The 24,538-nt window shown below is 48.4% G+C and overlaps 1 protein-coding gene across 1 annotated transcript in view; it reads left to right on the top strand.

The window, feature by feature from the left end:
• ARL3 (ADP ribosylation factor like GTPase 3) overlaps positions 1-23,918 on the top strand; it is a 37,088-nt gene extending 13,170 nt beyond the window's left edge. The window contains exons 3-6 of the mRNA XM_058671734.1: positions 749-865; positions 12,437-12,487; positions 14,656-14,841; positions 23,637-23,918. Of these exons, the coding sequence (XP_058527717.1) occupies positions 749-865; positions 12,437-12,487; positions 14,656-14,841; positions 23,637-23,684 (402 nt within the window). The 3' untranslated portion in view covers positions 23,685-23,918. The remainder of the gene's footprint in view (positions 1-748; positions 866-12,436; positions 12,488-14,655; positions 14,842-23,636) is intronic.
• Positions 23,919-24,538: the final 620 nt, after the last annotated feature.

Below are 24,538 nucleotides of genomic sequence, written 5' to 3'. Positions count from 1 at the left end.
CTCCAGGTTTGTGGTTCCTGCCTCTCTAGAAACTTCCCATTTGTTCTTTTCCATCCATCACATGTGGTGTGCTCGGTTCCGCTTCACCATGGTGGGGACGCCTCAGAAGTTATGGTCTCTGCCAATTAGTTGATGACCAGAACTAATTCCATAGTGAGCTTTCCTCAGCGACCAGAGAAGCACTCTCTTTATGGGAAATGCTGGGTTGCCCCAGCCCTCTGGTCTGGGGGAAAAGCATGTACGTATGTTTGTTTCTCTCCTGTCACAGTAACCTGTTATCTTTTCTTTTTTTTTTTTTAAGATCTTTTTTAATTGGAAAGTCAGATTTACAGAGAGGAGAGACAAATATCTTTTATCCACTCATTCGCTCCCTGAATGGCTGCAACAACTGGAGCCAAGACAATTCGAAGTCAGGAGCCAAGAGTTCCTTCCAGGTCTCCCACGCGGGTGCAGGATCCCAAGGCTTTGGGCCGTCCTCCACTGCTTTCCCAGGCCACAAGCAGGGAGCTGGATGGGAAGTGGGGCCACCAGGACATGAACTGGCTGGCACCCATACAGGATCCCAGCACATGCAAGGCAAGGCAAGGATTTACCTGACCTGGTAACCCATTTTCAGTATTGATAGTAACCATGTGTGGTAGAAATCTGAGAATTTAAAAAAAAAAAAAAAACCCTCTGAAATGTAGCATGTCAGAATTGCCATCTGAAAGCTTACTAAGACTGGATGTTTTGCCTCCATCTGTTTTAGGGTTTTAACATCAAGAGTGTACAGTCACAAGGTTTTAAACTGAATGTGTGGGACATTGGTGGCCAGAGGAAAATCAGACCATACTGGAGGAATTACTTTGAAAATACAGATATTCTCGTAAGTACTCTGCCTGAGGCACTCATGCACATTGCCCTCGGCCATGTGTCGGTGTGGCCAGTCACACTGCCCGAGCATGAACCAACAAGGATCCAGCAGGGGTGGGGCGGGGTGGTGGTGCCGCACAGCAGGAATGCGGAGGGGCTCCTGTGACTTGGAGCTGATGCTGTGCTGTCACCCAGCAGCAGTACTGCACCCCCACCCAAGGTGGAGAACGGAAGTGTTCATTAATCACACAGTGATAAACAGCACAGGGAATGCAGAAGCGCACTTTGCTGCCTTTGTCACTCCAAGGATGGCAACATAACACGTGTGTCCCCAAGAGGACGAGAGAGAAAGTGCCAGGCTGGGAAGGCCTAGGTCCACCTGATGGGGCTCCCCCCTGGAAAGAGGGCATGGGGACAGGCACCACGTGCCGTCAGAACTTCGGACCACAAGGTTACCCTCACCCTTGAGCCATCGTAAATAATGAGCCAGGAGCTAGGCACAGAGCAGGAGGGTGGAAGAGTGTGGGGCAGAACCAGAAAGAAGTTGCCCGGCATTCTAACTGTCCAGAAGCAGAAGCTGGGGCGTGGGGTGTCTCCCTGACTCATGCGGCTTCTGGGGGTGGAGGCCGGGGTTTTGGCTCACAGCTCCCCATGGCTTTCTCGATCGAGGCCGACAGAAGCCTCTCGGAGACTCCAGGGTCCACCCCCGTGTTCCTCCAGTGGCCCGGCTCTTGGTTCTTTCCCCAGCCCTCCTCCCATAATCTCACCCTCCAGCCTGCCTGGGCCTGTACCCTCACATGAGCATGCCTGGAGGTGGGGGAAGGGGGCACTCACAAACACAGATGGGGAAGTAAATTGCATGTTATACTCACGAAGCTCTAACATGGACTTCGGTTATAGGCATAGGTGGTAAACTGAGGCAGCCTCAACCCTGGCCACATCAACAATAGATGTTATCTCTCTGGGTGTCTCTCTTCTGTATTGTTGCTATCGACAGGTGCACATCCCAGAGCTTCTCTAGTTCAGGAAGGAAAAGCGAATACAAAAGCCTCTTCTCTCTGCCACTCTGGCCCTCTCATCTCCTCCGGAGTCTTACCAGCACCTGTCTTCACGGCCCCTCCTCCTTCGGGCTCAGCAGGCCCCCCATGTGGCTTAGCCCGGAGTCTCCCTGCTCCCCTTGCTTCACCTATCAGCTTGCTAGTGTAGCTGGCCGTGCCATCCCTGAACCGCTGGAACCCCTCCTCTCAGCTTCCCCGCAGACACAGCTAGCCCCCAGTGGACACTTCCTCTCAGCGGCCACTAAACCCCTCAGCATCACCAGCTCCAAAACCTGTCTTCACCCACTTCTGCCCAACCTGCTGCTCCCAAGCACCGCAAATGCTAGAGTCATCCTTGGTTCCTTTTGCTATCCCTCCCCACATCAGCAAATCCCGCCAGTTCTACCTTCAGGGTACTCTGGATCCTGCCATTCCTCCCCACCTCCATCGCCTCTCCCATGCCTGATTACCGCAGCATCCCCTGAACCAGGCTACTTTCCTCCCCTGGCTCCCTGAAGTTTCTTCTCAACCCTGTCACCATTTTTGCGATCCCTTCCCAAAGTGAGCATTCGGCGCCACAGTGAAGCTGCCACTTGCAACACCTGCACTTGGAAAGGCCTGGGTTCAAATCCCAGCTCCACTCTCCATGCCAGCTTCCTGTTAATGTGCATCTGAGGCAACAGGTGATGGCTCAAGGACTTGGGTCCCAGACATCACAAGGGAGACCCAAGCAGAACTCTGAGCTCCTGACATTAGCCTGCCTCCACCTTGCCTGTTGCAGGCATTTGGGAAATGAACCAGCTGGTAGAAAACTCAGTTTTTTCTCTGTTTCTGTCATTTTGCCTTTCAGATAAAGATGAGAAAATATACATAAGCTTCACATGTCAGGATCAGAGCCAAGGTTCCTATGTGGCTGACAGGCCCCTGCCTTCTCCTCCCCACCCTGACTTTCCCTGCACCTTGCCTAGCTAGGTTCCAGCCACACCAGCCTCCTTGCTATTCCTGAGCTCAGCTCAGGGTTCCATTGTTGCTGTTTTCTTTAACCACTACGCTATCGCGCCAGGCCCTAGTTGTTGCTATTTACTGCTGGATTCCCTCCTTCTTGGGTACAGCCTTGTGGCTACTCCCTCACCCCCTTCACGTCTTGGCACGCATGTTCCCTTTCCACTGAGACCTCTAATTTATGACATGTATTGTAGACTTACACACATGGTCTCAACCCATCCGACACTACAATTTTTCCTTACTCTTTTTTTTCCTCCATCAGATCTGTCAATTGCTAGGACCACCAGACTTAATGTTTTTAATTTTTTGAACTTATATTCATTCATTCATTTCAAAGAGAGAGAAAGATTTCATCCCTTGTCTCCCTCCCCAAAGGCCTGCAACAGCCAGGGCTGGGCCAGGCTGAACCTAGGAGCTGGGAGCTCCAACTGCATCTCCCACAGGGGCGGCAGGACTCAGTCATGAGCCATCCCCTGCTGCCTCCCCAGGTGAGCATTCACAGGAAGCTGAATCCAAAGCAGAGGAACCGCTCTCAGTTCCTGCGCTCTGTTGTCCCAAGCAGTGACCACAACACCTGCTCCACCATACGTATTTTTATTAATTAGGTATTTTTTTTTTAAGATTTATTTTTATTAGAAAGGCAGATATACAGAGAGGAGGAGAGACAGAGAGGAAGATCTTCATCTGATGATTCACTCCCCAAGTGACCGCAATGGCTGGCACTCTGCCAATCTGAAGCCAGGAGCCCATTAGGTATTTTTATGTCTTCTCCCCAGTGGAACATAAACCATAAAAATAGGAACTTCTGGCCCGGTGGCATGGTGCCCTAACAGCTAAAGTCCTCACCTTGAACGCCCCGGGATCCCATATGGGTGCCAATTCTAATCCCGGCAGCTCCGCTTCCCATCCAGCTCCCTGCTTGTGGCCTGGGAAAGCAGTCGAGGACGGCCCAAAGCTTTGGAACACTGCACCCGCATGGGAGACCTGGAAGAGGCTCCAGGCTCCTGGCTTCGGATTGGCTCAGCTCTAGCCATTGTGGCCACTTGAGGAGTAAACCATCAGGCGGAAGACCTTCCTCTCTGTCTTTTCTCTCTGTATATCTGCCTTTCCAATCAAAAAAAAAAAAAAAAAAAGTTCCACTGAGTAACCAACACATGGGTGACAAAAAGGAAAGAGAACTTTAGAAACCCACAGACAGCATTAAAAAAAAAAATTGAGAGCCCAAATAAACCCTTATGAATATAGCCCACAGATCTTTGACAAAGGGGTGAGAAAATTCAATAAAAGAATCTTTATCAAAAAAGAAAATAAAAATAAATTAAAAAAATAATCTATCAGCAAATGATGCTGGAACAATGGGACACCATGTGCAAAATAAATTAAATAAATAAATAAATAAATAAATATAATTATATAGTCTGTACCCCTTTCACAAAACTCAGTTGAAAATGTGTCTTAGACATAAACATAAGACCCACAACTATACAACTTCTAATGGTAGGCATTTGCCCTAATGGTTAAGATGCCTCTTGGGAAGCCCTTGTCCCACATTGGAATACCTGGATTTGATGCCTGGCTCTAGCTTTTTTGTTTGTTTGGTTGGTTGGTTCATATATATATTTGAAAGTCAGAGTTATATAGGAAGTGGTGTGACAGAGAGATCTTCCATCTGCTGGATTACTCCACACATGGCTACAACAGCCAGGGCTGGACCAGGTGGAAGCCGGGAGCCACGAACTTGATCCAGTTCTCCCATGTGAGTGCAGGGGCTCAAACACTTGGACCATCTTCCACTGCTTTTCCTAACTATATTAGCAGGGAGCTGGATCGGAAGTGGAGCAGCCTGTAGGATGCCCCTGTAGGATGCTGGCATCCTAGGCAGTGGTCTTATCCACTACATCACAGTGCCAGCCCAGCTCTTGATTTTACCTCCCTCCTTAAGTAAACCCTGGGAGGCAGTTTTGATGGTTAAAATGGAAGGGGTCCCTACGACCCATGTGAGAGACTTGGCTCGAGCTCTCTGAACTGCCACCCCTCAGTTGTCACAGCCATCTGAAGAGATGGACCAGAGGATGTCTCTCAAACAGAAAATATTTGTTTGAAACTGTTTTGAGCCTAATATGTTAATATAGGCTCACTGTAACAAACATCCCATGCTAAAATACAATGTCACTAGAGGATATGGGGTATGGGTGAGGGGTGTTGTTAAGAGTAGGGTGAGTGCCCCTCCTAAAACTGTTCTGCACCTTAATTGTCGACAAATGTCTTGGTTTTTTTTTTTTTTTTAAGATTTATTTTTATTACAAAGTCAGATATACAGAGAGGAGGAGAGATAGAGAGGAAGTAGAGCTGCCGGGATTAGAACCAGCGACCATATGGGATCCCGGTGAGAACCTTAGCCACTAGGCCACGCCACCGGGCCCGACAAATGTCTTGTTAGAGTTATAAGCCAGTTTAGAATATCCTAAAATCCGCCAAGTTCAGCAAAATTATGTTTCAACACTATAAACGGCTAAATACTAAAATGAAAATAGACACGAGACAGCTGAATGGTACCCTATAGCCATTTTAAGGGGTATAGCAGCCGGTTCTGTATATGAACTAAAATTGAAATATCAATGAACTAATCACAAAAAAAGAGAGTAGGGTGAGTGTACTCAACTATGCTGTGTGTACCATTACTCTGTAAATGCAAAACTAAAAGCTCTAGATTCCTTTTTTTTTAATCAAGAGTGATGGTGGGGAGGGAGGAGCAATTGGGCTGAGGGAAATAACATTTCCATCTGCAGGGTTAAGGCACCAGGAAGGCCTCCCCGGAAAGCAGCGTACAGGGAATATAAGGGCTGTGCCATAGGGGGGTTCCAGAAACTGCCTGGGCTGTCGGAGCTCCAACACCTTGAGAGCAGACTGCAGGGGGTCGTAACGGAACCCTTGGCTCCATAGCCCTGTTAGCTGAGAGTGCCCAGGAATTACCAACCAATGCAGGCAGAATTGGCTCTGAGCAGGCCTAGAGAAGCTCTGGCCAGCAACAGCAGACACAAACACGAGATAGTGGCTTGCATTGAGAGTCAGCCTTTCGTTATTTTCCAGTGCCATTCAAGATCAATCAAGTTTGGGGAAGCAGCTGAGTCCCTGTATTAGAGTCTGAGTCCTGGTGACAGTTGGCCCTGCCTGCCCGGGTTGCAGCAGCATGGAGCCCCAGTGGCTGACGGACTGTATTTGGCTGTTTTTAATAGTCTCCCATTGTTGGTGGGAAAAGACCTATCGAACTAGACTCTGCACTACCTATGAGAGCGGGGATTCAGAGTTGACAACATGCAGTTGCCAGGTTAACTCTTTTCAATTACAACTAGAGTAGTGCAGTAAAGACTGCCTCAGGGGCCAGCCGACATTGATCTTGCTGCCTCAGTTCCCCTTGCAGCCGGAGCGCTAAGAGCAGTTTTTACAATTCTGAATGGCTGAAAATAAAAGCAAGAAAAGACTATTTTGTAACACACAAGTTATAAGAGACTCAGCTCCCATATGTGTGGAGGCACAGCGTGTCTGTGTGTTTGCGGCTGCTCTGCTGCTCTGCAGGTGCTTTCTTACTGTCACAGCCCAGTTCAGTAGCAGGGAAAGGGCCGTTGAAGGCCCTGCAATCTAAGATTGTTGCCACTGACCCCTCACAGACCAAGCTGCCCTGCTTCTGCCTTTGAGCATCACTTGGCCCTCTGGGGTATCAAAAAAGGCCACGTCTTGAAAAGGCCATCTTACGGAAGATGATGCTGAGGCCATCCGACTTTAGCTTGATTAATTCTGCAGGAGAGCCAAAGAAATAAAGCCTAAAGTATAGAAATGATGTGTCTTCATTTCTCTTTAGAGCAGAAGGTAAGAAAAGCCTTTTCATAAATTAAAAAGGGAGGCATGCCACAGTGGCACATCAGGCTAATCCTCTGCCATCCTCTGGTGCCAGCATCCTTTAAGGGCACCGTTTAAGCTCCAGCTGCTCCACTTCCCATCCAGTTCCCTGCTTATGGCCTGGGAAAGCAGTAGAGGATGGCCCAGAGTCTTGCAGCATTACACCTGCATGGGAGTCCCAGAAAAAGCTCCTGGTTCCCAGCTTCAGATCAGCCCAGCTGTGTTGAAGACATTTAGGTGAACCAATGGATACAAGACCTCTCTGTCTCTCCTTGTCTCTCTGTAAAATCTGCCTTTCCAATACAAATAAATAAATAAATGGAAATACAATAAATAATTGGAAAGGCAGATTTATAGAGAAGGAGAAACAGAAAGATCTTCCATCCACTGGTTCACTCCCCAAGTGGCCACAATGGCTGGTGCTGAGTTGATCTGAGGCCAAGAGCCAGGAACCTCTTCTGTGTCTCCCAGGTGGTTGCAGGGTCCCAAAGCTTTGGGGCATCCTCTACTGTTTCCCCAGGCCACAAGCAGGGAGCTGGATTGGAAATGGAGCATCTGGGACACAAACTAGCATCCCCATGGTACTTGAAGGGGGAGAATTAGCCAATTGAATTATTGCACCAAACCCAAACTAAATAAATCTTTTTAAGAACACACCAAGGGAGGGCTTTTCACTGAACAGTTACAATGCCTTCATATACTATCAGCGGGCCTGGGTTCAGGTCCCTGTACATGTTCCTGGTTCCAGCTTCTTGCTAATGCAGATCCTTGGCAGCTCAAGTAGTTGGGTTCCTCCTCACCTACACGGGAGACCTGAGTTGAGTCCCTTGTTCCCAGCTTTGACTTTTGGCCCAGCCCTAGCCCAAACCATGTGGGCACTTGGGAGTAAACCAGAAGATGGGAGGCTTCTCTCTCTCTTCCCTCCTGCCTCCTCCCTCTCCTCTCCTCTCCTTCCCCCATCCTCCTCCTTCTCCCCTCCTCTCACTCTCTCTCTCTACTTTTCAAATAAACTAAATGTTAATAATGCTTTTCAAGGTTTGTTCATGTTACATGTTACTAAACTCTACTATCAGCTTTGTATTTAAACTTTGCCTAATTTAAACAAAATGACATCATCGGACCCATAACTAAAATGTGGGACATCAAGTAACATAACTGTCAAACCCTAAAATAAAGAAGCCTGGTCCTGTGTTCTCTGCATGGCTGCATTTGTGTTCAGCAGAGCACAGATCCTGGAAGGCTGCTAGTCACCCCCACACTTGGATATCCCTCTAGGCTTTGGATCAAGCTGTCTGCCCTCTCTCTGCTGCCTGCTTGCTGGCTGTTAGAGAAGGACTTAAGAATGAAATGACCAAAAGGTGGCAGCAGGAGGGAGAGGAGCAGCTGTAAGTCCACAGACAAAGAGTCCCGGCCCACCCCGGCCGGCAGTTTAGCAGAGGCAGGGTAGCCAGAACTCCGGCAGGAAAATCCTTTTTCCTTCTATTACCAAATAAGAATTTCAAAATGATTGACAGAAAAGTGAGTTGGCTTTGCCTAAGGCAACATTCTGAGGGTCAAGGGCTTGGGCCTTCCTTTAGGTTTTATGACCTGATTTTTGAAGGTCTGCTCTGTCTTAAGATCAGTCGGAATCCCAATAAATGCCAACTATCTTTGATACTTCCTGACAAGAAACCAGAATTTTTTATTAGTTTATTCTTGAAATCATTTTAATGTAAATTTGTTTTATTTTATTATTTGAACGGCAGATAGATACAACAAGAGAGCTCCCATCTGCCAGTTCACTACTTAGGTACCCACAGTGGCCAGGCCTGGGGCAGGCCGGAATCAGACCCATGTGGGTTTCCCATGTGGCTGGGACTCAAGCCAATTGGAGCCAGCAGTTTGTTGCCTCCCAGGATTCCCATTAGCAAGAAGCAGGAATCAAAAGCAGAACTGGATTTGAACCCAAGCATTACAACATAGGATATTATTGAGGCAAAAAAAAAGTTGACCTTAGTTCTTAGTGTGATATTTAGCATTAATGACTCTATATGCAAAGCATTATACAAACAAAATTTTAATTTGGGGTGGATAGGTGCTGTCACATAGCAGGTTAAGAGCTGGTTGCAGCAGTGGCATGCCCTATGGGCACCAGTTTCTGTCTTGGATTCTCCACTTCTAATGCAGCATTCTGAAAATATACCTAGGGAATCTTTCTCTTTCTCTCCTCCTCTTGGTATATCTGACTTTCCAATAAAAATATATATCCCTGTTTGTGGCCTGGGAAGGCAGTCAAGGACGGCCCAAAGTCTTGGGACCCTGCACCCGCGTAGGAGACCTGGAGGAAGTTCCTGGCTCCTGGCTTCGGATCAGTGTAGCACCAGCCGTTGTGGTCACTTGGGGAGTGAATCATCGGATGGAAGATCTTTCTGTCTCTCCTCCTCTCTATATCTGACTTTCCAATAAAAAGAAAATAAATCTTAAAAAAAAAAAGAAAAGAAAAAGAAAATACACCCTGGGAAGCACCTGAAGATGGCCCAAGTCCCTGGGCCTCTGTACCCATGCACCTATGTGGGACACCTGAAAGAAGCTCCTGGCTCCTGGCTTCCACCTGGCCATTGCAGCCATTTGTTGAGTGAACCAGTAGATGGAAGACCTCTTCTCCATATATAATTCTACCTTTCAAATAATAAGTTTTCAAAAAAAATTCCCATAAGAGAGCAGGTTTCAGTGTAACATAGAATTTGATTTGCAAACAGAAATGTTTCTATGCCTGATAGCATATCAACTTACATAATTTAAGATATATAATGATTACAGGTGAAGATTTTTAAATTCTGTGTTTATTTTATACATATATATATTTAAAGATTTATTTATTTTTATTGGAAAGGCAGATATACAGAAATGAGGAGACAGAGAGGAAGATCTTCCATCCAATGATTCACCCCCCAAGTGACCGCAATGGCTGGAGCTGAGCCAATCCGAAGCCAGGAGCTCCTCCGGGTCTCCCACGCAGGTGTAGGGTCCCAAGGCTTTGGGCCATCCTCAACTGCTTTCCCAGGCCACAAGCAGGGAGCTGGATGGGAAGCGGGGCCACAGGGATTAGAACCAGCGCCCATATGGGATCCCGGCACGTGCAAGGCGAGGACTTTAACCACTACGCTATCGTGCCAGGCCTCAAATTCTGTGTTTAACCGAATATGATCTTTTAAAAAGAGAATGTTTCTGGAATGGGCATTGTATAGTATTGGGTTGAGTGACTACCAGGGACACCCATATGCCATACCAGAGTGCTTGACTCAAGTCTGAGCTTCCAGACCAGTGTCCCTCTGAAGAGCCTCCAAGGCAGCAGATGATGACCCAGGTACTTGAGTTCCTGTCACCCGTGTGGGAGACTCGAGTGGAGCTCCTCACTCCTGGCTTTGGCCTGGCCTATCCCCTGCTGTTGTAAGCATTTGGAGAGTGAACCAGCTAATGGAAGATATTCTCTCCTCTCTCTATATATATATATCTCTGTACCCTTTTCTCCCTCTCACTTTGCCTTGCAAATCAATCTTTTAAAAACTGGTTGCATCCCGAAGAAGCCCAAATTCTGCCTTGCAGGATCCAAGGGCATTGGAACGACAACCAGGAGCACTGAGCAGTCTGCAGAAACAGAAGAACAGTAAACTTCCTTAGGGACTAGGGAGAGGAGCTTTCTCTGTCCTTGCCTGGTTCCGACTTTGGGTCCCCACCCTCTCTTGTAATGACCATCAGGATCGCTCCAGAAACCCCTCAAAACAAACAAACTAGAACAAACTAGAATAGATAGACAGAGAACAACAAGGAAAGCTTAGAAACAGACAGGAAATGGTCAGCGGGGATGTACTTATAACTCACTGGGTGGGACACAAAGATTAGTCACTCCTCATTGGGGCATTGAAGATTTCTCTGTGCACCCCTCCTAAAACTGTTCACCTAAACTGTTGACATATGTCTTGTTAGAGTTATAGAGTTAGACTACCCAAAAAACAGCCAGGTTCAGCAAAATCATGCTTCAACGCTATGAACTGCTAAATACTAAAATTAAAATAGATATGAGACAGCTGAATAGTAAATCTATAGCCATTTTAAGGTGTATAGCACCCGGTTGTATATAAACTAATAATTGAAATGTCAATGTAGAAGTCACAGGATGTGGTTCAGAACTTGCATTTTTTTTTCCTCTTTTAACATATTGGTTACTCAATACCATGTCAACTAATTCCAAAACGTTATAAATTGTTACTGATGCAATGTCGCGGCTTCTAATTGATTGGGATGATACTCTGCTAGCTCTACCTTCAGACCAGAGATGGTCTCCCCAAGAAACCGTTGAACTTATCTGGACAATAAGATGCTGGACTTTATGCTTGGTATATGCTTGCAATGAAAGAATCTCAACTGAATTTGAACTGTGGTAATGCAGCAAGGTGGAGGAATCCACTATGGGGGGGTTGGGGGGAATCCCAGTGCCTATAAAACTGTGTCACATAATGCAAAGTAATCAATAAAAAATATATATAAAAAAAGAAACTGTTTTGAACAGATGAAACTAACAATAAAAACATCAAAATCCAAAAAAAAGGTTGCATCCCTATTGAATATTTCTATTAGACTATTAATAACAATTTAAAAATCTAGAGAAAGTACAAAATTGATCATTTTTAGTTAGTAATTGGGAAAACACTTAATATATCTTAATCAAAATAAAAACTATAAGATTATATCTATAGTTTTCTTATTTTCATTTTCTTATAAAGGAGGATTGGAAAGGGACTTTGTTACTATAGTTGTATTTAGATGCTGCACCTGCTGGTGATTTTTTTTTCATGTTATTTCCCTCTTTGTTATAGGAAGTTGTTTATTCAGTAACTAAAATTCAAGGATGGGGAAAAGCTTGAAATTTGCCACTTAGCACAGATCTCAAGACTTCTCTTCTGGAAAAACCCATACCCTCCTCCTTCTAGTATTTGATCTTGACCTTCAAGCTACCAGGGAAGGTGGGAAAGGGAGGTGATTACAGTGTCTCCTGCTTCTGCCCTTGAAATCAGCTCATAGCTAATGCCGTCCATTGTCAGGGTGACAATGTTCAGGGAACATGGAATCCTAAGTGCCCCAATGCCTAGCCTCTCCAAGGTGGCAGCTGGAAAGCAGCATGGCAGCGTGGGTCAGTGCAGCCGTGTCATACTGTCAGGTGCACTTGAACCTAAACCCCAGTTTTGTTCCACATGTAACCTGGGACTGTTCTTAACTTCTTTCAACTTAGATCTATGTTTGGAAAATGACTGCACTGTAATCTCTCTCATAATGTTGTAACGAGGACTCACAGAGGAAATCTAATAAAAATGCGTAGTGACTTGTCAGGTGCCTGTGAAATGTAGCCGATTTATCATGCTTGACTTCCTAGACTTTGGGGCCCTTTGTGGGCAGCACACCACATTTACTCAATCAATCAGTTGATTCATTTATTTGTTGTTTTGTTTTGTTTTGCCTCCAATGACAAAGTGTGAATTATGCTAGTCACTTTTGGGGACCAGTGCTAATCTGGAATCTGCCGTCTGGAGATCCCCTCTGCCTATGATGGAAGTTGCCCTGCTCTTTTCCAAGTCAGCCTGCTGCAGTAACCTCCTTTTCTTTTACAGATATATGTAATCGACAGTGCAGATAGAAAAAGATTTGAAGAAACGGGTCAGGTAAATAATTTTTTTCTGTTAAAATTGTTTCCAAATAAGTGGGTATTCATTAATCTATCTTGTAAATGTGTGAGGGTGAAAGGTATTAGTTTGTTTAATCTTTATGGTTCAAACAAGATAAGCAGGCAAAAATACCAGTGTTCTAAAAAGAAATCAATTTAGAGTCCTTTAAATATTTTATGATTGAGCCTGGTAAAATAGCCTAGCAGCTAAAGTCCTCGCCTTGCATGCACTGGGATTCCATATGGGCGCTGGTTCTAATCCCGGAAACCTCGCTTCCCATCCAGCTCCCTGCTTGTGGCCTGGGAAAGCAGTTGAGGATGGCCCAAAGCCTTGGGACCCTGTACCCATGTATGAGACCCAGAAGAGGCTCCTGGCTCCTGGCTTTGGATTGGCTCAGCTCCTGATGTTGCCACTGCTTGGGGAGTGAATCATTGGACGGAAGATCTTTCTCTCTGTCTCTTCTCCTCTCTGTATAACTTTGCAATAAAAATAAATAAATCCTAACAAAAATAGTTTATGATTATACCCTTTTAATCAAATTGAGTACATGATATTTAAGCAACTGGAACTTAGTACCCTAAAACTCTTCTTCCAGTTTCTTCCCATGAATTTCCCAGTACCCACTTAACTTATCCAGAGGTAACTCAGACACATTTGAAAGGATGGGAAGAAATGTACCAGCCAAGGGGGGTAGGAATTTGGGGGGAGTCCCAGCCTATACAAAATTGTACCACATAATTCAAAATTCAAAATAAAAAATATATTTAAAAAAAGAAAAGATACCTATAAAACTGTGTCACATAATGCAATGTAATTAATAATTTAAAAAAAAGATTAAAGGGCCCGGCGGCGTGGCCTAACGGCTAAAGTCCTTGCCTTGAAAGCCCCGGGATCCCATATGGGCGCCGGTTCTAATCCTGGCAGTTCCACTTCCCATCCAGCTCCTTGCTTGTGGCCTGGGAAAGCAGTTGAGGACGACCCAATGCATTGGGACACTGCACCCACGTGGGAGACCAGGAAGAGGTTCCAGGTTCCCGGCTTCAGATCAGCGCAGCACTGACCGTTGCAGCCTCTTGGGGAGTGAATCATCAGACGGAAGATCTTCCTCTCTGTCTCTCCTCCTCTGTGTATATCTGGCTGTAATAAAATGAATAAATCTTAAAAAAAAAAAAAGATTTAAAAAAAGAGAGAAATTTATCAGCCAAGCTAAATCCCTCTTATTTGTCAGAGGTAAAATCCACCCTACATCCCAATAGGGTTTCCAGTGCAGGGTGCACATCAACATGATTTCACGGTGTGATTTGTGTACAGTCTTGGAAAGGAGTAACGGGCACAGCCATCTTACCCAGGGTAGATCACTGGTAGAAGTGAGGGTGATGTAGGCTTAGATCCCATGGCAGTGCCTGGCTCTAGCTCCCCACTGAGGCACACCCTGGGCAGCTGTGATGATGGTTCTGGTAGTTGGGTTCCTGCCACCCATGTGGGAGATCCACACTGATTTTCCAGTTCCCATCATCAGCCTGGCCTAGTTCCCGCCTTTGTAGGTATCTGGGGAGTGAATAAGTAAATGGAGGCTCTTCCTCCCTCTCAAAAGAAAAAATATACATGCATGTGTGTGTGTGATCAGAGACCTGGTCAGTTAGACTAGTGACTTGTTTTAGGATGTAGTCTACTGAAATGGAATGCACACGGATGCATGTATTAGAGAGAGATGAAGTGGAATTATCATCCCAAAAGCAACTGCCATTTTTAATTTTTATCAATACACATGCATACACGTATATGTGTATTAAATATATTTTGCATATAATAGCCTTGAGTAAATTTAAAATCTCTAACTGCTAGTTAGATGCTCCCCTGAACTTGTTGCTCAGAGTGGGACCTATGGACCACCTATAGCAGAATCACCCAAGAGTTTGTCAGAAATGCAGATTGCCGAGTCCTGGCTCAGACACACACCCCACCCCCAGCCCCAGCTCCCTTCTGAATTGGACACAAGGAATCTGCCAAGGGGATTCGTCCCGAAGTTCCAGCCTGAGAGGCCCTGCTCCTGAAGGTTGCTAGTTGATATTGTAACCACTTGTCATCTCTGATCAGAAGTGCTTGGTTGGTATCACAGATGTCTTCCTGTCCCGTTCCTCCCTCCCACCACCGCAATGACACAGGAACTCGCTGAATTACTGGAAGAAGAAAAGCTAAGTTGTGTGCCGGTTCTCATCTTCGCTAACAAGCAGGACCTGCTGACGGCGGCCCCAGCCTCTGAAATTGCAGAAGGCCTGAACCTGCACACCATCCGTGACCGAGTCTGGCAGATCCAGTCCTGCTCTGCTCTCACAGGAGAGGGCATTCAGGTGAGCGCACTGGAGGGCCGGCTCACCTGGGGCATCTGGGTAGGAATGATATGAGACAGCCTTTGATTGACAGATGGCCTGCTGCAGGATGTGGGGAGGCAATCTGGCTCTTTTCTGCTTAGCAACCAGTCAGGTACCATGAAGTGCCCCAACAAAGCCACTGGGGAACCACCCCATGCAGGTGAGGCGCCACCCCACTGGGGAGGAGGCCAGAGCAGGGAGCGCTGAAGGTTACTTCTTACCCTAAGATTCTTTGATGATTGGGTTGGGGTTTAGGATGCACTGGCGGTGGCGAGACCATCACGAATTACGCAAGGTACAAGCCAGGCTTCCACTGCACCCCCAAGCGAGTTTGTTTGGTCTCCTGCTCTGCCCTCTGGGTCGGTGTCTGTTTCTAGCCACTGCTTTCCCTCAGGGGGAGGTGGGTGAAGGCATGGAGGAGCCCCTCACATAATATTCATTTGGAGCAGAAAACGGTTATTCCAAGCTTTTCCAAGAACGATGAGCAGGTTCAGCTCCGGGCCACCAGTCCACAACCCACCCCATTCCCACCCCAGGCCTGCTTCACTCTCCGCACCAACCTTGCTTATGCCGCCAGAGAGGGTCCCCAGTGCAGTGGGAAGGGTGGGTCTGAGCCACCGGGCCTCACCTGAGAACATTCGGCCGGTGGCGCCAATGGCATGGCCGGCCTGCTCCTGTCTGAGCCTGGCGGATGAGGACGTCAAGCTGAGATTGGATTCTAGTTCCGGGTCCGTCAGCCTGTTTCCGCCTCCCTTCTCATGGCGGGCGTCGCTCTTAAAATGTCTTAAAGTGGCCTCACCACTTTTGCCTCAGGCAAATAATTACTTCCTTGAGGTTGGCATCCTGGTTTCCCTTCCGTGGCCACAACAGCCCGGGCCACCTGTGTGCGTTGAGCGCTGCCCATCACCCTCTCAGCAGCCCTCAGTGGGTCGGGGCATGGTGGGCACCTCCAACAGCTGCCCAGGCCCAGGGCTGCACGGCCACAAGAGACTGGGAGGCCCGTGGGTCTCTGAGGTTTAGTTTTGGGGAAGTTTTGTTATTGTAAGTCTTTATTTCCTTCCTTCCTAGATTCTGCTTATAAAAGTAGTAGCTCCTCCCCATTAACTAGATAGAAGCATTTAAAGTCAAAATGTCTTTCCTCTCCGCCGGTCCACTCCACATGCGAACTAACCCCCATGAGTAGCTATGTTCTAGAAAGTGTTGCCTTTGCACTTACAATTGTTCTGTCAGGATTAAAGTTAGCTGGCTTTCCTGCTTCGCACACAGCCCCTGGGCTGGAGGGTTGGAGGGGCACCCCGTGACTCCCCTCGCTGTCTCCAGCTGTCTCACTTTCTGAAAAGCTTGACCCTCGGCGCCGTGTTCCTGAGATGTGGGGTCAGTGACCAAGGCGAGGTAGGGAGGAGACAATGTCAGTGTCCCGTGTCAGTGGAAAGGCTGTGGGCGGCCTGGACCCTTCAGAGGGTCCATAGGGCAGGCGCAGAAAGTGGAGAACACCTCGAGGCTGGGGTAGTGAGGCAGAGCCAAGGGAAAAAAAACAGAAGAAAGTGGGAGTCCACCCCGTCCCCACCCCCTTCCCACTTGGCCAAGACATTGAAAGGAAAGAAAAGACTGAGCTGCAGTTAAAAGTGAGGATCTTGTATCCTCAGGAGCCTGAGGGATGGGAAAGACAAGGCTGGGCTGAAGGATCTAGAACCAATAGGGGAAAAGTGGTGATAAAAGTCAAGGGCGCTGCTCCCCAGGGGCCACACGTACCCACCAGCCCACCTGAAGGGAGACGCAAGTACTGACTGAGCTTCTCATGACATCCAGGGAGGGGGAAGCCACCAAGGGCCGTACAAGAAGCTGGATTGACTAAACTGAGGGGATTCTATGAGGTGGAGGCGGGTAAGACACCCCTTGGAGCAGGGGCTGTGGACTGCCAGGCCCAGAGAAGTGACAGGAAAAGAAACCCATCAAAGAACCATAAGGAAAAGAAAAAGATTTTCTGTAGAGGAGAAATAGTTTGAAGGTCACTTAATTAGTTTAGTAGATAGTACCATGGTGTACAGAATTGGGTAGTTAAGACTGGGATTTCAAGGTTAATGAGATTAGATTATGGTTAATAGAATGATATAAATTTAGAGAATTTAACCATTATTTGAAATGGGTTATTTAATAAAAATGTTAATTACAAAGAGAATCTACTGTCTGTTGTCCTTTAATGGTAACCTTTGGGGACGAGAGAAAGGTCACACAGCTTTCCCAAGGAAATGCTTTGCACACTCAGGCCCTTGAGGGCTGTGCCTGTCCCAACAAGACATTCCTGTGACTGGGCTCTGGCCCACTCGGCCAGTGTCTTGATCTGCACCTGAAAAAAAGTCACTTATGTTGCATTCCTTTCCAGAACTGCTTAGTTCAAGTGCAGGCCTTTAATGTTTCCTGTTAATTAAGGCTTGAAAGGTTTCCTAAAACTCAGAGACTTCACTAGGAAAAAAATCTAAAATCTGATTGCTTGGAGTTCATGGCCACACAAGAGTGTTGTGTAATAATAATAAACATAATTTCTGGGATTCCCCGAATTCCTACTTTACTCCCCTCTCCCCAACTAACTACCCCACCCCTCTGAATCTGGCCCATGATAGGCAAAATTATCAAAATGATAAGATGCTAAATAGGTTGGACAGATAATGTGCAGCACCACAGTGCCAACGGCCCTGAAAGTGAATGTACCAAGATTTAAAAAGAGAAAGCACTTGTTTCTGTTGGCAGGGCAGGGTGAAGACACAGGTCTGCTGAAGGTGAACCCACCCAGTGTGGGCCAACCAGGGTGGATGTGTCACTCCTCAAGCAGGGGGCTTTGAGATTCCGGGGGTTCGTGTCTGGCAGTGAGTGGAGTGCAGGGTGCGTTTCCAGGTCTGCTCCACCTGGTGTTCCCCGGGCGAGCCTTTGTGGGGTTCACCCTGTGTGTTTCCACAGCCCTGCCTGTGCGAGGCCACATTGCCTGGCTTCAGGGGCACTACCACACAGCTCCCCGCAACCTCCAACTGGCGAGGCCTGGGAGGCCAGCCACACAAGTTTCCTGGAGAACTGTCAGGACAGAGAGGACAGAAAGGGCACAGGAAGCTGACGGTGTTGGGCTGGCCAGGTCCAGCTCCCGGGAGGCCCACGGCACGGGGGAGGGCACAGTCCTAATTATGTTAAGTGGAGGAAGATACGTGGGACAGAAACCGCCTGAAGCTATCCGGACAGCCACGGCAGCCGCTCCCTTGGTGCACTGAACCTGGTGTTCCTGCTTGGTGCAGGGGGCGTTAGCCCTGGGCCCCTGGCTCTCTTCTCTGCCCTGAGTGTCAAGGGGACAGTGGACAGAGGACCTGGTTTAGAGGCCCAGGAAGGAGTAGGGAGACCCTTCTTCCTTCACCTGCAGATGCGGCTCTGAACTCAAACCTCAGCCCCACTGGTTATTGTAATTTTAGATGTTCTGCTTTAATTTATTTGGGGAAAAGAGACAGAGACAGAGTTCTTTTTTTACTGGTTCACTCGCCAAATGAGCACACAAATCGGGGCAAGGCCAGGCTGAAGCCAGGAACCTGGAGCTTACTCGGGACTCCCGTGTGGGTGCAGGTGACAAACCACTTGGGCTATCCTCCACTGCCTTCTCGGGTGCATTAGCAGGGAGCAGGATCAGAAATGGAGCAACTAGGACTCCAGCTGGTATTCACATGGGCTGCCAGCATGTTGATACTGCAGACAGCAGCTTAAAGCTGCTGTACCAGTGTGTCTGCCCTGCAATACAGGTTGAACCTGACCCCTAGCCCTAGTCACTTTGGAGAGCAGCCTGCCCCTGTGGCTTTGAACTGGCAGAATGAGCGCTGGTTGTTGCTCTCCAGTTCACATCATGCTACCTTTTCTGCTTCCATCCATCCCGCATGCCCTGTCTTCCCAGTCATGGAGCTGCCTCCCTTCCATGGGAAAGCCATCTGTGCTCTGCACATGAGGGCGGCATCTGCAGGTCAGTCTGACAGCTTGCACTAGGCAGTCGCTGAGCCAGCCCCTTGACTTGGCTGCTTTCACCTCCGTCTCAGTGCTTTGCCCGAATATACCAGTAGACTCCCAGTGTATTTTTTAAATGCCACTTGCACATCTTACTGGCTACAGGTGTCCATGGGATTGCTCACTTGTGGGTCACGCTCTGGTTCATTTTTACATTTTCAAACCTTACTGGGAATAAGAAAGCAAGCTCAGAACATAGGATTTGGCTCCCAGTCGGCTGTTGTGCCCTGTGTCACCTAAAAGATGTTCAGAGCAAGCCATGTGTTTAGTGTTCCCCATCCAGCTGCTCTTTTAAAAAAAAAAAAATAATAATAACTTTAATGACAGAAGCAAATTGTGACCCTGGGAACTTTTTTTTTTTAAGATTTATTTATTTTTATTGAAAGGCGGATATACAGGGAGGAGAAGAGACAGAGAGGAAGATCTTCCGTCCGATGGTTTGCTCCCCAAGTGACCGCAACAGCTGGAGCTGTGCCAATCAGAAGCCAGGATCCAGGAGCTCTTCCAGGTCTCTCACATGGGTACAGGGTCCCAAGACTTTGGGCTATCCTCAACTGCTTTCCCAGGCCACAAGCAGGGAGCTGGATGGGAAGCAGGGCTGCCAGGATTAGAACTGGCAACTATATGGGATCCTGGGTGTGCAAGGCAAGGACTTTAACCACTACGCTATCACGCTGGGCCCAAATCCAGCTGCTACTTTGACCCTGGAGGTCAGGGACTACCATGCTCAGCAACGGTCTCTGAGCAACACATGAAGGGGCTATGTGGCTTTAAAATAAAAGCCCTCTTGAGAAGCATGGCCACTACCTGCTTCTAGTAGTGGATGCACAGGATAGAGGTCAAATTAAGAAGAGCAGTTCATGGGCCCAGTGCGATAGCCTGGTGGTTAAACTCCTCTCCTTGCACAGGCCAGCATCCCATATGGTGCCAGTTCAAGTCCCTGCAGCCCCACTTCCTATCCAGCTCCCAGCTTGTGGCCTGGGAAAGCAGTCGAGGACAGCCCAAAGCCTTGAGACCCTGCACCCATGTGAGAAACGTGGAGGAAGCTCTTGGCTCCTGGCTTCAGATCAGCTCAGCTCTAGCCATTGCAGCCATTTGGAGAGTGAATCAACAGATTGAAGATCTTTCTGTCTCTCCTTCTCTCTGTAAATAAGCCTTTCTAATAAAAATTAATGAATCTTAAAAAAGAGAAATCGGAGGAGGAGGGCAGTTCAGCCAGGGCCCACTCCTCCCACGTGGGGCTCTGGGAGAAACTGGTTTCTACCCCTCGGGTCAGGGCAGCCTGCTGTCTTCCCCAGTGGTGAGAGTGAGGGAGAATGTTATGACCTGATGCAATCTATTTGTGCTGCACAAGGCCAAACAAAACTCAGTATTGGAGCGTCAGTGTGTCTTTTTGGTGTTTGTTATGAGCAGAAGCTAATCGCTTCAAAATTCAGTGTCGGCGAGATGGGGCGGGGAGGTGCCTTGGAGGAACAGGGTGGGGACTACTGGCACCATAGGATTGTGGTTCCGCCAGTGAGGATCAGATGTGCAGAAAATTGGTCAAACCAGTTTTAAACAACAAAAGTTCAACCGTTAAACAAACCTCTGAGTTCATTTCCTTGTCTAGAGGCAGGGCAGTAACCTACTGCAAGGAAGCCACCTCCTTGGCGAGTCTGTGTGCTGAAGAAACCAGATGACAAGGAGGGCTGTGAGCTAGAGAGCCCCGCCCCCTGCTGCACCTGACCCTGAAGGGAGTGGGCTGCAGGGAGAGTTACCAGGCCAGGCCTGTGCATGGACGGCCAGGTCACCAGGCTTCCACGTGTATGGATGGCCAGCAGCCTAGGATGCTTGAGAGCTGCTGGCCAGAAACAACCTCTGGCCCCTTCAGGACTGTGTGGCAGTGCTGTGGCTATGAGGCTGGGCGCTGCTTATGAGGGACTGGGGACAGGCCTTAGGCATAGCATGAGGATGCATGCTTGGCACATGCAGTTTCCATGTCACAGTGACTGGGTTCCACTCCCACTCCAGTTTCCTGGGAAGCAACAGGTGATGGGTCAGGTCCCTACCATCACATGGGAGACCAGGGTGGAGTTCCTGGCTGCTAACTTCAGGCATTTGGAAAGTAACTAGTGGATAGGGGCTCTAACTCTCTCGCTCTCTCTCTTCAAGCAAATAAAATAAATATTTTTTAATAAAAGGAGGCAATGAAACATTGAAAATTATGAAAGTTAGAAGAAAGTAAAGTGGTACTGCTCCCTCCCCTGGTGAGGTGGAGTCTCGGCTCCCCTTGTGGTTGGAGGTGGAATGTTTCCTATCCATGGCCTGTGTGTGTGTGCGTGTGTGTGTGTGTGTGTGTCCACACAATGACCAAGGTGTCAGAACACTGACACAGGGGTTTGACAGCACAGCCTGGTGGCCTACCCAGGCCACACACCATTATGTGCCTTCATTCCCATGTCTGTAACATGGAAATAATAGCTACTTCACAGTGCTGTAGGAAGGATTGTTGTAAAAGATGCCATTGGGTTGACTGTGGGCCAGTCAGGCTGAATTTCTATGAATAGAATTTGGAGCGGGTTTGAACAGGCCTTCCCCTCGGGTCTTTCCCTCCCGGGTCAGAGTTGGAATGGGGAGCAGCCTGCAGGAGCCTGTCTGGTTTTGATATACAAGGCCCTGGTCACCAGGTCCTGCTGCCTTCCGCCTGCCTGAACCTCCCACCTCCAGCTCACAATGAGAGAGGTGTGACCCTCTAGCCGTCCCTCCCCTCCACACCAGATGCATTAGGTCAGAGCTGGCGCAGCCCAGGGCTGTGTCCCCATTCCCAGTACGGCTCCCCATCCAGCCTGCCAAGGAGCTGAGGTTGAGCTGGTGGGTGCTAGTTTGAGTATCCTCTGTTGGCAGGACTGTGAGGGGTGACCAGGCCAGACACTGCTGCCCCTCAGCAGGACTCTGCCCTGAAGCCCTACTCTGCCTCCATACCAGATACCCAGGGAGAAACTGCCCCTCTGCCTTGGGTTCCTGCAGCTGAGTAAATATTTTCCCTATTTCCTTGCCTGCATTGGTGTTCACTTTCATCCAGTATAACATCCCTCCCTAATCAGCCATAGAAGAAGGAAAGAGACAGGTGCCCACATGCTGTGAGGACACTGTTCTTGCTTTCTCCCCAGGAGAAGACAGTCTGATGAAATAGCCAGAGAGAGGGCGGGGGCTGCCCCTTGGAGGGTGGGTGCGGGTTCCTGAAGCCGGGAAGCAGAACCCAAGTGCTGAGCTGTCCAGCTGCACAGCAAAGAAGATGCTTATCTTATTCAGTCCTCTTTTATTTGTAAAATCTTTTTGTCTACTAGCAGGTGATTTTTTTTTTCCTGGAAACCAATTAGCTACTAAAATTAAACATGCTTCTCCTTAAATTAATCCTTTTCATAAAATGGTCTTAAAATTGGCCTTGGCTCTTACGAGTACAGTGCTGACCCAATTATAACAGCAGAGACTTGTGGGGTTCCCCCCTCAGCTCACCTGGACACCCAGCTCCCCTGCCCCCACTGCCACCAGGTATCTGCCCTCACACCGGCTTGGGGCCCTGAGCTTGGCAGAGGCGGTGAGGGTGGCCCTGGGATCGCATTGGGTTCTCTGATTTCCCCAGCCAAGAACGCTGGTGGCAACTGGTGAGGCTTCCAGCGGCGTGAACTCAGGTGCCAGCTGCTGGTTCTGCAGGGCCGCATTGTTTGTGGGATTAATATCCCCAGCGGCTGAGGGTGTCAGCTGATCTTTATTACTGTAAGCCATCTCAGCTGTTTGGGTGCAGCAGGCAGACCCACAACCACAGTTAGTATGGGCCTCAACGGGTGCCCAATCCTCCAGTGTGCAGAACTCCAAGGCAAGGAAAAGGAGTCGCTAGGTCTGCATTCTGTGCTGGGCTTCTGGGGGCACTCCGCACAGCCCCCAGAGGTCAGGGAGGCTCCGGGGCCCTGGGGAGCATCCCAGATATGGCACCAGAGGGGCATGAAAAAGAAAGCCGTGTCTGAGACAGGCCTGGCCCCTGCAAAGAAACGTGCTGCCTGCCAGGTGGCTGTCAGCGTTGTGTGCTTTGTACTTCTTCCCTCTCCAGTCTTCTAAGAGAGGACACTTTCAAGGTCATTGTGCCTTTAAGGGAACCTTCTCCCAGTCCCTCTGCCTGGTAGCTGTCAGGCAGGCCCTTTTTTTTTTTAAAGATTTATTTTATTTTTATTACAAAGATATACTGAGAGGAGGAGAGACAGAGAGGAAGTGGAGCTGCCAGGATTAGAACCAGCAGCCATATGGGATCAAGGCAAGGACCTTAGCCACTAGGCCACGCTACTGAGCCCCAGGCAGGCCCTTTTAAAGCTATCAGTAGTGCTGCCGGACCAGAGATGCACATTACCCCACTGTGTGTCCAGGAACATGCACGATGCACACAGTTTGTTTCTCCAAAAAGAAAATTTATCCCAAGTGTGCCACACACATGCTGGGGCTGCAGAGGGGTGCTGCTTACCAAGCATAACACCTGACAAAAGTCCACCTACAGAGAAAGCCAGAAGTGGCTGAAGATTCAGACCAGGCCGGGCACCCCCCCCCACACCAGGTCTTTGTCCCTGGTCAGGCATGTGGACCCCTGAGGCCTGCAAAGTAACTGGAGCAGCTGATCTGAGAGGGAGGACCCCGGGTGCCACCCCCCCATCCCAGGCTGGATCCCACTTGCTTTTCCTGCAACTAACACAGCCTTTCTCTGCCCATTTCCCTCCAAGGATGGCATGAACTGGGTGTGCAAAAATGTCAACGCCAAGAAGAAATAAAATCGAGACCAATGGAGGCGCAGGAGCTGCGGGAGCCGGATTCAGTCCTGAAAAACACTGATTTGCTGCTTTCTGACCAAATGTTTTTCCATCTGTGTGCAGCTACAGCTGTTTGAAGAGAGGGAACAACAACACAGCTCGAAAAGAATGCCCGTCCCAGCAGTAGGTTTAACTAATCTCTGAGGTTCAGTATCATTTTTCAAATAAAGGAATTATATTATTTCCTCTGCATAATTGAAATAGTATTAAGTGTCTCAGAGCACATGATTAGCAAATGAGATCTTTTAAATGAGTGAGAGATTGCATTGCAGTTTAGACAATTCCAGTGGACTCTTGTTTTTTTGTTTGTTTAAAAAAAAAGGGAAGGAAGAAGAAAAAAGAAAACGGGGAAACAGCCGCTTCTGATGACTTCCTGTATTCCTGGCCTGCCCTAGACATTCCCTCCATGGTCTAGAAAACCGAAGCTTCCTGGGCTGGTACTGCTCCAGGACGCCCCAGTCGGTGCTGCCGGAAGCAGCCGGTGGGGGAGGGGCGAGGGCGAGCAGGTAGGAGACTGTGTGATCCTCACCCCTTGGACAAGGTGGGAGGAGGGGGCGGAAATCCCTTCTTGCAAACAAGTCAACGCGTACCCCTTTCCCAGCCCCCTCTGCCAGCCACACGGGGAAAGCAAATTCTTACGACTTCTGACTGTAATGACATCTGGAATGTCAGGAGAGGTGGGAGGTTTTAATTCCAGAAAAATTACAAGGTCCTTAAAAAGCCCTCACACGGCAGGGTCTGGGCTGGTGTGCAAGGCTTTCTCCGGCTCAGCGGAGCAGGGACAGCCAACTCAGATTAGCTGGCTTCTCCGAGGC

The sequence above is a fragment of the Ochotona princeps genome, chromosome 13, assembly GCF_030435755.1.
Source record: "Ochotona princeps isolate mOchPri1 chromosome 13, mOchPri1.hap1, whole genome shotgun sequence".
Classification (NCBI taxonomy): Eukaryota; Metazoa; Chordata; class Mammalia; order Lagomorpha; family Ochotonidae; genus Ochotona; species Ochotona princeps.
This window is presented reverse-complemented; position numbering and strand designations above follow the sequence as displayed.